General features: G+C 44.6%; 1 protein-coding gene across 15 annotated transcripts in view; it reads right to left on the bottom strand.

Annotated features, from left to right (window-relative positions):
- LOC135897584 (uncharacterized) overlaps positions 1-15,132 on the bottom strand; it is a 144,401-nt gene that overhangs the window by 38,716 nt on the left and 90,553 nt on the right. For 14 of the 15 annotated variants that reach the window (XM_065426263.1, XM_065426260.1, XM_065426251.1 and 11 more), the window contains 2 exons: positions 10,232-10,397; positions 3,371-3,586 (listed from right to left, as the gene is read on the bottom strand). In XM_065426263.1, coding sequence (XP_065282335.1) covers positions 3,371-3,586; positions 10,232-10,397 — 382 coding nt within the window. The remainder of the gene's footprint in view (positions 1-3,370; positions 3,587-10,231; positions 10,398-15,132) is intronic. The other variant, XM_065426265.1, reaches the window with a different exon arrangement.

Raw genomic sequence — 15,132 nt, 5'->3', positions numbered from 1 at the left:
AGAGCAAACTATGTGAAATACGTTCACATAGTAGGCTGTCTGTATAACCAAATGGAGCATAACAGAATGAAGCCTCAATGCAGTGATCGCACGGATTCGCAGTGACTGACTGCATGCATGTCCACGCACAATGTTTTGCACCGTGCCGTGAACTTCAGGCCGCAGAATATGAGCATTTGACAATACACAAGCAACCATTCTTGCGTGGACGCTATCAGAGCTGTTCAAAAATAATTTCGTTATAGAGACTTCAACGCCTACGACTGTGACGTGCCGTTGCGACAATCCAATCTTTTTTTTGTCTTCTAACTTCTTGGACGTTTACTGTTGCTCAAGTTGCATCGCACTGTATGTTTATCGCTCTTCTCAGCATGCGATTTCCCGCTGCTTCTTTTTCGTAGTCCAGTGTATTAATTAACAATACAAACATGACCACCATGCCTTTCTTTAATGTGCGTCTTACCGCTCCCTTTCCGTTCCAGTGAACTTGCCTGTATCTAGCATCAACAAGTTCATAGACCAAACCATCCTGACATTAGCCGGGCACGGGTGCAGGGGAGCGTCTCAGTGCGCGTTTTTTGCTACTCGCCGAACATTGCAGACCCAATGCCGTAGCAGAAATATTCCTCGTGTCTGCACTTGCTGCATACCCGAGTCGTAGCCAATGGCTGTGTGAAGGTTCTAAGTTTAGCGAGCCAAGCTTCATACAGCTTGCTGTCCTGTGGCTACGTGCAAATAAGGCTGACAACAAGCTCTGTTGCATACGTCCGGCACTGTGGCACCAAGCTGTAGCCTACCATGCTGCACGCCCCCAAAGGCAGCCACTACCTATTACAGTGCTTTCAAATGTTGTCAAGCAGACACCCACGGTGGGAAAACCTCACCACTTAATCAGAACCGCAGCGCAGATAGGACCTTATACTTTCGTTTTAAGCTCGCTTTGGCGCTTCCGAAGCAGCCGACGTGGCCGCTGTGTCCATGTGATCCCTCACGCCACATCACGCCGGTTGCACCAGCTTTTCCAGTGGTGGAGCTTGCCCTCAATAGCAAAACATTAATGCTGATCATGACACCATAGCAAGGATCACATTGTACCTATTACCCATCAAGCTAAAATGCTATTTTGCCTAATATATACAGGGTGTCCCACACAACTTGAGCCAAGAATTAAAAAATGAAAGGCGTGTCGGAAGCGAATTTGATCGAACGCATACTATTCGCAATAGCCTATAGTAACTCGGACGATGTTTTATTTTCCCCATAACTAGCTAATTAAGTTTAATTACCCAACTCTTTAATTATTGGCTGAGGACCCCAAGTATGATATGCAGATTTGTAGAGCACCTTCAGAAACCACCGATAGAGTTGTTTCCTTTACGATACGTCTCGTAAACAAGGTCGGCTCTCGTTGCATGACGGCGAAAATGCAGGCTGCTGGCCGAGCGCTGCCGATTATATAAAGAATGCCCTCCCGCTTCGTCGCCAGTCACGATGCAGCCGACCTTGTTCACCGAACGCACGCTTAAGAGCAGCACGATACCACTGCGCAGGCACTCCGTCACTTGGCTTTTTTTATATTTTGTGGGCCTTCTTTGGAACCCAGAAGAAAGGGCTAGGTGAGACGTACTGTAAAGGAAGCTACTCGATCAGTGGTTTCTGAACATGCTCTACACATCTGTGCATATTACTTGGGGTCCTCAGCCAACAAATAAGCATTTGGGTAATTAAACTTAATTAATTAGTGAGTTATGGGGGAAAAAGAATGTCCGAGTAACTATAGGCTATTGCGAATAGTATGCGATTGGTTCAATTCGCTTCCTACGCGCCTTTCATTTTTAAATTCATGGCTCATATATATATTGTGAAGAAGTTAATCTATGGAGTTTCAAATATACCAAATTGATTTTAATTGCTTTTGAGAAAAGAAATTGTCTGCGTACTTAGAATGCATCTAAAGATCTGGAGTCCCTGGTTTGAAAGGTCCACACAGCAATATGATCACATGTTGAATACTGTCCTTGCATATGAACACATTAAAATGTGTGCTGGTTGAAGACGAAGGCGTGGCACAAGAGGAGACTCGCACGGTGTCTAGCTTCTCGAACATTTTACATGATGGATATGGTTTATCATATCCATCATGTAAACCAGTTTTCTACTCCGCTTTCATGGTCCTTCATTCCACTACATCTTTGCAGAAGAGGTTGTACCAAAATGTGCCACACTGGGAACATAAATGCAGGTAGCTCTCAATCATACTACTGATGACACGTATGTGAAGTATGGCATGGCATGGCCCGCTGATGACAGACGGCAACTGCTGGTGTTTAGGAGCTGGGTGCCAAATGACATGTGAAGGCTGCTGGTGATGTGTGCCATGGTGGCCACAAATAAATATAGTTTACTCGCAAATGCTGTAAGCCAATTTAGCTACAAGGTGAGATGAAAATAAAAGTGAGACAAAGTACGTTATTTAAAAAAAAGTTCCAGAGTGCATTTAAAAAAAGTTTAGTATCAGTGATTGATGCAAACTGATAAGAATTCAGTTTCACACATGCATGAACTATAGAAAAAAAAAACATGTAGGAGTACAGGCCCATGCAGCACTACCGTATCCTGTAGCAGCCGGCACCGAGGCAGGATGGCTACAATTAAAACTAAACATGCAGAAATAGTGAGCGTTATTCTCACACTACTCGAGCAGCATTCCTCAAGCATTCCCATAAAGCATAACCAGTGGGTGCAGATCCCTGGCTCCCTCCTCTGTGTGAAAAACTTTGCTTGGTGGTAAGTCAAAGGGACACATACACACTAACTTCTCTCTCCTGTGATGCCACTGTAGGTATGGAAAGCACAGTACAGGTTCCAGCTGAGTAGACGCCTACTTTCAGAGGGAACACGTCTCATAGATGCCTTGAAATGACTTGGCACTCACTCCATTACAGTTTAGCATGTTGCCACACTACATTCATAGCCCAGAAGCCACTGGCCTGTCTGGAACAAAATCCAGCGAAACATCGGCACACAGTCTACTAGCACCAGTGCAAGTTGCAACGTCTGGCCAGAGTTGTGTTGCAACTGACACTAATGCTCCTCTGTCACTGCCCACACGTCAATAGAGAGCTTTAGGTTAAGGGATGCAAACCGCTGGCCATACATAAGAACCCAAAGCAAGCACAAAAGAGTGCAAATGGCCCACAAGAGAGTTTGTGTCCCTTAATGCTTGGGTGCGGCTTGTGTGTCCTAACCTAAAACTCCTTAATGCCATCAGTAGACTGCTCTGAACCTTGCACACCTGAACACCAAGCTACGCTGCTCCGAAAACGTGTTGGTGAAAGCTACAAAGCCATGTGGTCACACTAGTTCTAACCTCGCTTGCACATCATGACCTCGCGGAGCTTCACGCTGCTTCGTATCACCAAGCTTCTCTGCCGCCTGCTCCTGCGGCGGCGGCGTATAGCGCTCCAGCCATGCCGGTTGTACCCGGGAATCTCCGGAGTAGAGTCTCCAGAGCTGCACACATCCTGCCCGTGTGCAGATGTGCCGAGGCCACTCGGGCCAGGTATTACCAGCTGTGTTGCTTTACCTGCACGCCGCGACCCAGCCCACAGCAGTTCAGGTGAATGTTACTATGGTGCAGCTTAAAACTGTGGTCAGGCAGCTGAGGTGGTACAGTTCAGTGGTTGTTGTAAAGCCAGTGCGCCCCACTGGTTCAAGCTGGGTAGTGAGCGCAACACATGGAAATTACAGAAAAATTTGTGAGAACGTGTTTTGTTATAAGGTCACAGGGTTCATGTGAAATTACATGCAAGTTCACTCAGTCTTCCTGAACCCTTCATCACAGAGCTAGCAGCAGAGACATTTAACACATTTGCTGTGGACGTAATCAAGTTGCTTGCACATAAATACCAAGAAGAAGTTTAGAATGGCATATTAAATGTTAATAAGTATAAAAAATATGTGCAGAAAAAGATTATGAAGAAAAATAATTGTAGTCTGTTGCACAACTGTACTTTCTTTTTTCAGAATAGGGATAAGAGTAAAAAGAAAAATGAAAAAAGATAAGCTTCATGGCTTCTGCTGCCACCTTGTTGCAAAAGGGATGCTTTTATGATCCTGCAACCTACTGTGATAAACCAGACGAGGAATGACAGAAAGCACATATGACATAGCTCAGATCAAATTTTTTTTGTTCACAGCACAGCTTTCCTATAAAAATTTGATAACAGTTGATAAATTCTATAACAGATTGTTCGGTTTACAACAGAATGTTAAGCGCACTAAGTAACATGGGCATATACTAGCAATATACTACAAACTTTGGCCAATATTTTTTTCTACTGTAACAGTCACTGCCAGTGGCACTCTGTTTTTCATATTCTTATCAATTTATTATGTTGGAATCTCTGAAAATGGAGCTTACTATACGCTAAAACCAAATGATTTAATAGGCTAATTAGACAAGCAAGAAAGATTTTCCCAAACAGCTCTAGTAAATGTACAGGGTTGTCCACTCATAGAGAAACACCTCGTTAGTATTCAAGTACTAAGAGCACCTTCAAGTTAGACCGATTTCATGACACATTTCACTATGCCACCACCACAAAGAATGCCAGAAGTAGTCAAATCTTATTTAATGAAGTTGTATCCAACACAAAAATACCTACATTATATCCTATATATTTGTAATAAGCATGTATTCATTACATGCTGGTACTATCAGGGAGAAAGATTTAAGGTTTACATTGTTATATCTGATACTTTATCATCTCTGCATTTATTATATTGTGGTTAGTATTCAGCAGACAACAGGGCCACCATGGTTTCAGGTACCTAGCTTTTCCTTTTTAAGCTTTGGTTTCATCATTTTTGTTCCCAGTATGAACCGGCTTATACTGACCGATCAAGGAGGCAGGGAGGTATGGATAAAGAATTTCTACCGTAGAGGTAGGGTTGAAGAAATACACCTCCTTTTCAAGGGGGCAAAGACTACGCGAGGAAAAAAAATATATATATTCACGCAACAGCGCTAAGGGCCCTGTGTCAGAGAGAATCCATTGTCGGTGTCGGCGGCGCTGTCTGTTACAAAAAAATCATCCCGAAACATGCATTTCGAACCACGCAGGCCCTCCGCGTGGTGCACAGGCATTATCGAACTAATTAAATTTCTCAAAGTAAAATGCGTGAGAAAATTCATAAAGTACGACTTACAACCTACAGACATGATAGCGTCGTATTGTAATTTGAATATATGAGAAAACGTTAATTCTGTTGCATGCAAACACAAACATAAACCCCCTTTTCAGCTGCCGTTTGAGGTTTGTCTTAGTAGGAATGGTGCGCCCCTCTTGGTTCTTTGCAACACCATCAAGATGGCGCTCACCTCTATGCATACATGGCACCTGCCATGGGGGAAAAAAAAAAGAACCAGAAAGCTTCCCTTCGTGCATAGGGTTCAGTGCCAGCATTTCCAGGAAAACATTACGGTTACATCTTTAAATGCTATTGCGTTCCACTCTTAAAAGCAAAGCGAAAGCATCCTCTAAGTTTTTTGATAGCCAATGTGAAGAGTGCAAACATTATGCAAGTAAATATGGTATGTAAAATGGTACAGTATTATCTTGTACGGCTAGCAAGTAGTGTGGTTGATCAAATGCTAAATTATAACTGAGCATTATAATTTGCACTCACAGTTCAACTGTGAGCAGAGAAAAAGTATATATGAACATGTTAGTGTGCACAACAGAATGTATAACACCAGGACCATGACGACCACGATTTATAGACTGATTAGTGAAACATCACGTAACTGCTATGAGAAAGGCGACAGGGAATGGACAATGAAATATAGCAAGTTTAGTCTAACAAAACAGTACCTCTAAGAAGGAATTAAAGTTGAACTTTGTTATATGAACTAATGGCTATATAAAGAAGTGCCTCACACTTTCATCGAAACCGATGCATTTAAATCTCATTTCAGCAGAGCAAAAATTTCCTTCAAATGTATATAATGAATGTTTGTTTTAGTTCAAAACAAAGATTTACTGATCATCTTGTGCCAGTTTTTAGGCTGAAATGCACCAGCACACTGCACTGCCGAGACGTGACTACTCATGCGATAGGGCAGAGAAGAATTTTGCCAGGCAGGGTCTTTGTTTCCTCCATAACGCACACCCTCTGCAGGTGCCACCTCACATCACACTGCCAACAATGCCGGCTCTTGCATTCTCCTGCACTCTGGGCCTTGTTAAAAGGTTGCATGCTATTACACCAGGATGAAAAGTGAACAGTGGAGCATTAGGCTTGCGGTATGGAGGAAGGATGCTTCGGTGCCTGCCACTATAAACTGCTGGACCAAGGCAACCAATAAGTTTTCCACTGTCCTGCGACTATATTATCAAACAATCCACTTTTCCTTTCTTTTTCTTCTGTCATCACTGGGTCAGACGAAACCTCATCGCCGTTGTTTGGCACTTGAAGCAATGAATAGGAAAAATGGAAAATGAAATAGATCATAACAAAACATGATCCCTGCTTGTGTTCCCAGCTATTGCTCCACTTATCTCAGTCTTGTGAACATGCCTCCCGAGAGCTTGATTTTGTAGAATGCTTGTCGCTGTACGTGAGTAGAGGTGGAGTGCTGCAAGCTCCCGATGAAAAAGATATGTGAACTGAGTGAAAGATATGTAAAATAAATAAGTTGTGGGGTTTAACGTCTCGAAAATGTGCAGTAGGTTATGGGGGACGCTGTAGCAGAGGGTTCCAGATTTATTTGGACCATCTGAAGTTTCTCTGATGTGCACTCCATGCACATCATTCCGCCCATGGTCTGTACCCTCAGCATTTTTGCATTCCACCTCTATCGGAATGCAGCTGCCACGGCCAAGATCAAACCCACAGCCTCGTGTTGAGCAGTGCGATGCCATAGCCACTGGGCAATCGGGAGGGCAAACCCTTTATTCCGTGCAATGGTCATAGCTGAATGCCAGCATAAAAAAAAATTTAAAGAAATAAAAAAAAAAGCTTTAAAGTGAAGTTTTTTTTGTGGACCCTCCCGGACTTAGTAGATTGTAGGCAGCTGCTGCTGGATGCTGCTGCTGTCTTGCCAAATAGTTCACACACAAAAAATACACTCGAACCTTGTTATAACAAAACAGGATATAACAAAATAATCAATATAGCAAAGTAAATGATATTCGCCTTGAAATCCCCACAGAGATCTATGTATTTAAGCCCTCCTTCTGATGACGTAAAACTGTCCTGCAAATGGATTTAACGAACTAGATTCGTCTCCAAAACCAAAAGATACCCCCAACTGCTACCTGCCACGTACATCACTATTCGTGGGGTTCGGCGCTCGTTTGCTGTGGCATTTCAAAACTCCTGCCTTCCCGTGTTGAATACGCCACCGAGCAACACCAGTCTTTGTTACTGCTGTGCGTAGCTGCACAGAAGCAGTAGCTCACTATTGCACTTTCCATTGACTTCTCTTCCCTGTGCGTGTCTAGGTAATTGCGCGTGTCTGGCTATGTAAGCCAATACACGCTACACGGCTACGTGTGATGGTGCGGAAGATTAGTGCATTCACTTACACTGCATGTCTGCCTACACTGCACACAGACAGGTGCAGCTGGGTGTAGCCTCCAAGATATCCCTGGCACAATCTCAGGGGTCACGTCATGCTGGTGGAAAAAATTAGCGCATTCACATCTCTCTTTCTCTGCGGCACAGCACGCAGGCAGCCGCAGCTGGGCCTGGCCTCTGAGATCTCCTGTGCACAGCCTCAGGGGTCACGCCCAGGTCGTGCCTGCGCAAGCTGTGCCTGCCCTATGCAGCGCTGCTACGCACGGTGGTGCAGAAGAGTTGTGCAGTCACGTCTCCCTGCAGCACGCCGTGCAGGCTGGGAGCTGGGCATGGCCTCCGAGATTGCACTGGAACAGGTGCAATCTCGGAGTCCATGAGCAGGCATAGCCATGCCAGCATGGCGAAGTTTGCTTGCCTCCTCGACCACCCAGCGAAGCGCTGTGTTGTATGCCATGTGCTGCGCAGCCATGACGAGCCATGTACAATGTGGAAGCGAAAGACCATCACAATGGAACAGAAGGCAGCTACCTAAAGGCTGTCACGTCAGGTGCTAAGAAATTGCGTGTTGCACACACCAGAGATTCTTTTGTTGTTTTATTCAAATTTCATTGCATGCGTGGCCATGTAGCGGTTCCGTAGGCTGCAGAGCCGTGTTCTTATTACCATGTTTACAAATGTGCACGATATTGCACGCTACTGCATTCACAGAGTATGCAGTCCACTGTTCTCTCGGCAAATATCAAATATTGCCTTTCTCCTTGTGACATCAGTGCATCAACGTCTTACAGTGCGCATTTGCATGAAATGCTGTTTTTATTTAAGCATAGCTTGTGAACGGTGTAGTGCATAAACATAAAACATTGCATGAGATTAAATACTGCATAGGATAACAATAACGGCATTTGTACACATTGCATTCAGTTTTATAGCATTTATTTACGCTTTCATGAAAGCTTCACATCACAGATTCTAACATGTGCATTGGATACCCCCCCCCCTTTTTTTGTTTATAAGTGTTGGCTTGAGTATAGCAGTAAGAGTCATATCAAATCAAACGCTTGCAATGCTCTGCTGGCATTTTTGCAAAACGCTGGAAGATCTGTTATGCTGATACTTGCATGTGCACAACTAAGGCGAAGATGGATCAACGTTGACAGCTGCATTAAAGAAAGCAGTCAACTCACTGACAAAGACGTGGCAAAAAACTAATTTTAATGGTCCTTTGGCGAGGCACACTGTTTTTGCACCAGCCCTCCCCTGTGGTTACAAACAGCACCCCCTTATCTAGCAGCAAATGCTAGCCATGAGGGCCAATAATCGTTATAGAGAAGTAAAGGATACAACGAAGGGTACGGATGCTCCCTCTTCAACTTTGCTAAAGCAATGCTTTACTGTGGCAATTTTAGTCAGTAATGAGTTGTCGGTAAGAAATCGCAGTCTCAGTGTCGACAAATAAAGGAGAAATGTTTCAGTGAATGGACTTTGCTGTACCAATCATACATTACAGCAGAAGGCATCCAAAGTTGTTATATTGGAAATTTTCTTCCCATAATGTAGAAATACCAAAGTTGCATTCAACACTGGGGCATTTCCCCAAGAAGACGACAACCCTGCGATACCTATCGTGCATTTGCCGACTGTGTCACCATATTGGCAGCCTTTGCACACCTGAAACACCGGACACACTTCCAGTAGTTTTTGTTGTCTTTACATGAAACTCAGCCATGGCTCCAGCAGCTCACTGCTCTATGAAGCTAAACAAAGGATTTGAGGAGCTGAGACACAATGCACACATGTGTAGACTAGCAAATTTTCAATGACAATGGTGGAGATGAACAAATACATCTAGTATAAACAAGCTAAACATGATTACAGGTGTTTGCTTTTTAGCTAGGTCAAGCTTGCATCTGCGTTTTCTCCATTTTTCTTTTGAAGCTACATTTCATTTCAACTAATGCCACAGACAACGAGTCGTCACACGATGCTGATGAACAACAGTGTTGATGGAACTGGCCTGGATGGTCAGTTCTGGCCTGCATTTTGAGGTCAGTGTGCATCTCACACCTCGGAAAATCAATTTTGTAGAAGTAGTCGTAATGAAATGATTTACATGGAAACCCACACAGTGGAGGCAGTTTCATCAGAGGGAATGTCAGCATCCACCTGAATTCCTTCGCAGCTTTGTGTGACATTAACACAGATGCCAACGTTCCCTCCCATAGCTGTCATCAAAATGGTTGTTTTGACAGCACTGTGTTTCTCATGTCTTCTTCACATCTTCATGTCTTACAATCCAGGTGAATTTTCTGCCTGGGTGCAAGGACGTTTTCTATTTCTCTGTTTCCTTTTGTTCTTGTCGAACTTAACCCAAGAACACTACACTGAACTGCGCTCACTCCAGTTCCTGAATAATTGCCGAAGGATTAGGTCGACAGACACACTAGAGTTTATTTTTTATTTTCTGTTGGCTGATGGCTATGCTCTAAGTCCGAGCACATCGCTAACAGGCAGGGTGCAAAAATGAGTGGATATGTAAGACAGCTGCTAGTCCTGCAAATCCACAGATTATTTTATCTTTAACATAACTCAATCAGATATAGAAAACAACAGTGGCAACTGTAGCGTGAAACGTGTTTGGCTGCATTACCAATCTTTCGTGTCATGCTGTCCTGGACGCTGAGCAGTGATGGAAGTGCCTCCCTGCATTCGGTCCATGGCCGCAGAGGCAGTCCCGGCGACGACTGGGCCTGCTTCAGCGCGACGTGCATCGATGCCCACGATTCGAGCAGAGCAGGTGGGTTCTTCCATCCACCCTGTCAAAAACCACAAGGTACAATTCAATGATGAGGTCTAACACCCGATAGCAACACTGAAAAAGCTCTGAGAGACCCCATACAGCCAAAGGACTTCAAATTAATTTTGACCACAGGGGATTCCTTAATAGGCACCCAAAGATTGGTACGTGATCATTTTTAGATTCTGGCCTTGTCAGAATGCAGTCACTATGGTCGGGAACTGAATCTAGTGGAAAAATACCATGAGGGAATTCCAGTAGGTATGACACTGAACAGCAACAGCACCAACTACATGGTGATGGAACACAACACCACATGGATATAACCATACAAAGTGGCAGGCGATGAAGCCATATAAAGCATAGGGGAAGTTAATTGTTATGCTTAATTGAAATGTAGAAATAATTACATACCTGCCAACCTGTGAACTCTAGAATTTGCAAAATCCTTGGACACGACACAAAGGAAGAAAAAGAGGGATGGCTGAAGGGGGGGGGGAGTCTCTAAATTTTCTCTGAGCACATGCCATTTGAGGGATATATACGCACTTCATTAACAATATTTGACCTTTAGGTGCGACACACCAGCAGACAATTGACATGACATGACAGAAGCGAAACTTTTAAGACCAGTGTCCTCCCTTAATCCTTCCAGAGTCAATGATGTAAATAGTATACGGCGCTGCAAACAAGTCCAAAACGGTTAATGCTGTATATTTACAGTGCCCTCTGTACGTTTAAAAAGCGCGCTAATTTTCTAATTTTTTTCTTTCCTGGCATGTTGCCACTATGTGGGAATATAGGGAATTTTTTTCTCGCGCCTCCCCCTCTCGGTTTTCGTTGCATGCTTTGTTTTAGAGCTAGTTTGCTCTGGCGCGTCTATATACTACCACTCGAGCATTGGTGCGCGCGCGCGGGCGGCAGTTTGGGTTTTGTTTTAGGGACGGTTTTGGCTTCTTGCGCTTGCAAAGCTGATGACTACTTCATTACTAAACGCTCAAAGGGCGGTCGCTGCGCATGCATTTCCTTTTCTTTTTTGGGGGGGAGACTCACGATATCTAATTGCCTCTGCTTGGCGAGTTTTCTTGAATGCGCTCACCTACGCAGTTCGATTACGCTATGGACGTAAATGTTAGTGTAAAAGCAGGAACATTTCAGACTTGCGAAATATTCTTGTTTGCGCATATTCTAAGCCTTGGAACTATAATGCATGAAATTTTTAATTCTTATAAGTTTATTTCCTTTCTTTATTATTGTTATTCATGACTAAAGAGTACATATGTACCAATGCAAAATATATTTTTCTCAGTTTACAGTCACCCTAGAAAAATTATGGTAAATTTTTTTCGAAAAAGATCCCTCAGAAGAATTGGAATCTGCAACAAAAAAATCGACCTTGGGCGGTCACATATGGCGGAAAAAAATCGACCCTCAAATGGCTAAAGGGCTCCTAAACCACCTCTGATATTTTTTAAGCATTTAAAGAAACATGGGCATCGAGTTAAGAATGCCGTCACGATCAATGATGCCAGATGCTGCAGTGATACAAACCACAGCTGCTGCACAAAAAAAAAAAAAAAACAATTACATGCTCCTCTTTTAGCTTTTTCAATATCCCCAGCACTCGTGACGTCACCAGGGTGCACCTGGTAATGTCACTAGGAACAGACGCTGTCGATTGGTCAAACAAGAACTTCCAACTTCCGGTTAGTCTGCTAGCAGGTACGTGCGCTCCCTGCTTTTCCTCGACATGTGGCACGCTCGAGTGCACTTGCGGTAACTACACATAGGTAACTACGGCCTGAAACGCAAGTGCCACATTGCTCGCGTTCCAACACAGTTGTGCATAGCAGGTCTGATTAGTTGCGTGAAGAGAGTCCAACAGTGTTTTGTGTTGGCTAGAAGGCATCTGTGTGCGGTGCTTGGCTGCAAAAGAGCCGACTGGAAAAACGAAAAGACATGATGCCAGCTGCCTCATGATGACGCCCCGTGCAATGTCTGGCTTGAATGCATTGGAGTTCCAGCAGAATCAAAGCGCAACGGCGACTTACATGTTTGTGTGCACCACTTTGGAGCAGCCCGCGCACTTGCATTGATGATGCCATTAGCACAGAACAGGCTAACAGCCAGTGGGCAAAAACAGCTGAACATACCAACCCATATTGTTGCCATGATCTGGGCAAAGTGGTGATGGCGGCTGTTCATCTCTAACGGAGGTGCTTTGGCATGGAGTATCCCCGTACAGATCCACTGTAGTGGCAAGCATTTTTAGACGTGCGCAATGCTGGGTCCATAGTGGGTAGCTGAGAAGGGCGTAGTCACGGCAACCAGAAGTGGACAGTGTTTTGAAAAGCACATGGGTGATGATGTATGTCACGTGACATTTGGAGGAGCACTTGGCGAGGAGGAGACCAGCCGACGAATGGAGCATAGCAAAGGAAAGAGCGAAACGAGCGGGGGCCGTGTCTCAATCATCAAACGTATGTAACTCCGCTATTACGGCACCATTTTGAAAAATTCTCACAGCTACATGTTTGTTGCAGATTCATGCACAACTGCAACACCGCAACTAATGGCGTTTTTCACTGGTCGATTTGGAGCGGCCGCCGAAATCCTCGAGCGAGTGCTTGTGTTTTACAAATCTGAATCGGCCAGCGGAGCGCAAACACGCTCCGTGGGGGATCACAGGAAGTCTGTGTACACGTCGCACAAACCGGTTCTGCAAATCATGCCCGACTTCCGCTCTGTACGTTTCCACGGCAACCAAACTCACCGTCCCCCATGTGTAATTTGACTGCAGCAGTCGCATAGTCCGTCATCTCCATGTTGCGCCTGCAAGTATTGTGCATAGACAATGTGCATAGAAGGCTTTGTACAGCACCTGCATCACTTCGTAACTGCTGTCGCCCGAGCTCTCATCGCTAAACACGAGCGCTGCAGCAGCACCGAATGCAGCCATTTTGCGAAGCAACACAATGTTGTGTGTACCAACTGGGTAGCGATTTCGCTTGGACAGAAGTGACGTGAGCTGTTTCCGCCCGAATCTGCGCCTCGGCGGTGGAGCAAGTGAGAGCGATCCGGCGTGGAGTGAGATGATCCGAAACGACTAGTGGAATGCGCGAACCCGCTCCAGACCGACCAGTGAAATTCGGATTCGTTGCTGCAGAGCAAGAAATCCTGCTCCGAATCGACCAGTGAAAAACGCCATTAATTTTGACCTCTGGTTGGTTTAGGTGCCCTTTAAAGGGCTTCTGATAAGGTCTGCCTATTGCAAAGAGACAAGCGTGGTGAGTAGATCACGCACAAACAATTGCATCTACAATGTATCAAACTACAACACAGTGCAAAAAACAGCTGAAATTTAAAACGAAACCCCATTTCAGCCAGTCAAAGAATTAACATTCCACACATAAAATGCCTCTGCATCAGACGCGCTGCCTGAAATGTCACAGATTATGCCATGTGACTTTGGTAAATCATCCAAAGCAGAATGTGCGAAACCACCAATGGAAGTCCATTTCACAGCAAAAAAGAAACAGAAGAGAGAAAAAAGGGAGGTGGGGGCTTGTGATGTAAATATGATGTGATATTTCGATTACAGCACAGGAGAAAGCAAGCACGGAAGGTCATCAGTGGATGCAAGCCGAGGCAAAGGCAGAGAGTGTCTATGTTGCAGTGAAGCTTGCCCCATGGCAGCATGGCAATGCAACATTTCGAGTTCTCCTATCTCTTTTAAAAGAGAGCTTTAGCATATCCAATATTCCATAAAATGCATAAAATGCAGGTGGACTGGGCACATCGTTGCATGGACAGAGGTGCAAATGTTAGTGGCCTGCATGGCGCAGCCACCAGGTGATGCAGAGCTCAACCAGACAAATGTGGAGCTAATGTTTGAGTAAAGAAGTCTGCTCTACTTTGCTGCTTGTGTTAATTTTTTGCAGTGGTGTCACGATTACGGACACACTAAAGCTCTCTAATATCGAAACTATTTAAGGAATTCCTGCGTTAAAAAACTCCCTATGCACAACTTAGTGAACAAACAAAATTTATGGGACCTGAAGCATGGCCTGTTAAAGGGCCCCTCACCAGGCCCCATAGCAAATTTTGGTTATGTACGCTGGAAGTTGTTACTTGTCCTCTAGTGAGTGTTCAGCCGCAAGAATTTTTCAAATCGGCTCATTAATAGCCGAGATAGAAATATTTCAGTGCCACGAAACCATGATTTCAGGGGGTGAGGTTCACTGCCAAGCAAGACACTCTCTCCACTCGCTCTGTCTAGCCTCCGCAAGCGAAATTCCTACCCTGTGTTCTCCCATACCGGACCTTATATGTCCTCCCATACCGGACGCATATGTCATGAGCCCTGCCTTCATTTTTTTTCCCTCGCTTTTCTGTGAGGCGCACTTCCACTGATGGTGTTGCATACGAGCTGCTGCAGTTATCTCGTTTCGCGCAGCACACAATTTTGTGCGCTATGCACGAGGTCACCTGATTAGCATTATAAGTCTGTGCTACACGAATACTGGGGCAGACACAAGCGGATCACAGAGCATAATCCCGCGCTGGAATACCGTAGAAAATGACACAGTTTCACTGTCTGCGCGTGACTGCATGATGTGTTAACAAGCAGATGAAATGGAAGTACATTTCTCTTGCTGCGGTGCGAAGTAAAACAAAACATGCAGACATTCGTGAGTTTTATTATTTCTGTAAGCTTTAATTCGTCTATTCAAGCAACATATGACACAAATAAC

Source organism: Dermacentor albipictus, unplaced genomic scaffold, assembly GCF_038994185.2.
Source record: "Dermacentor albipictus isolate Rhodes 1998 colony unplaced genomic scaffold, USDA_Dalb.pri_finalv2 scaffold_28, whole genome shotgun sequence".
NCBI classification, from domain to species: domain Eukaryota; kingdom Metazoa; phylum Arthropoda; class Arachnida; order Ixodida; family Ixodidae; genus Dermacentor; species Dermacentor albipictus.
The sequence above is the reverse complement of the archived record's forward strand: the minus strand, read 5'-3'. Positions and strand labels throughout refer to the sequence as shown.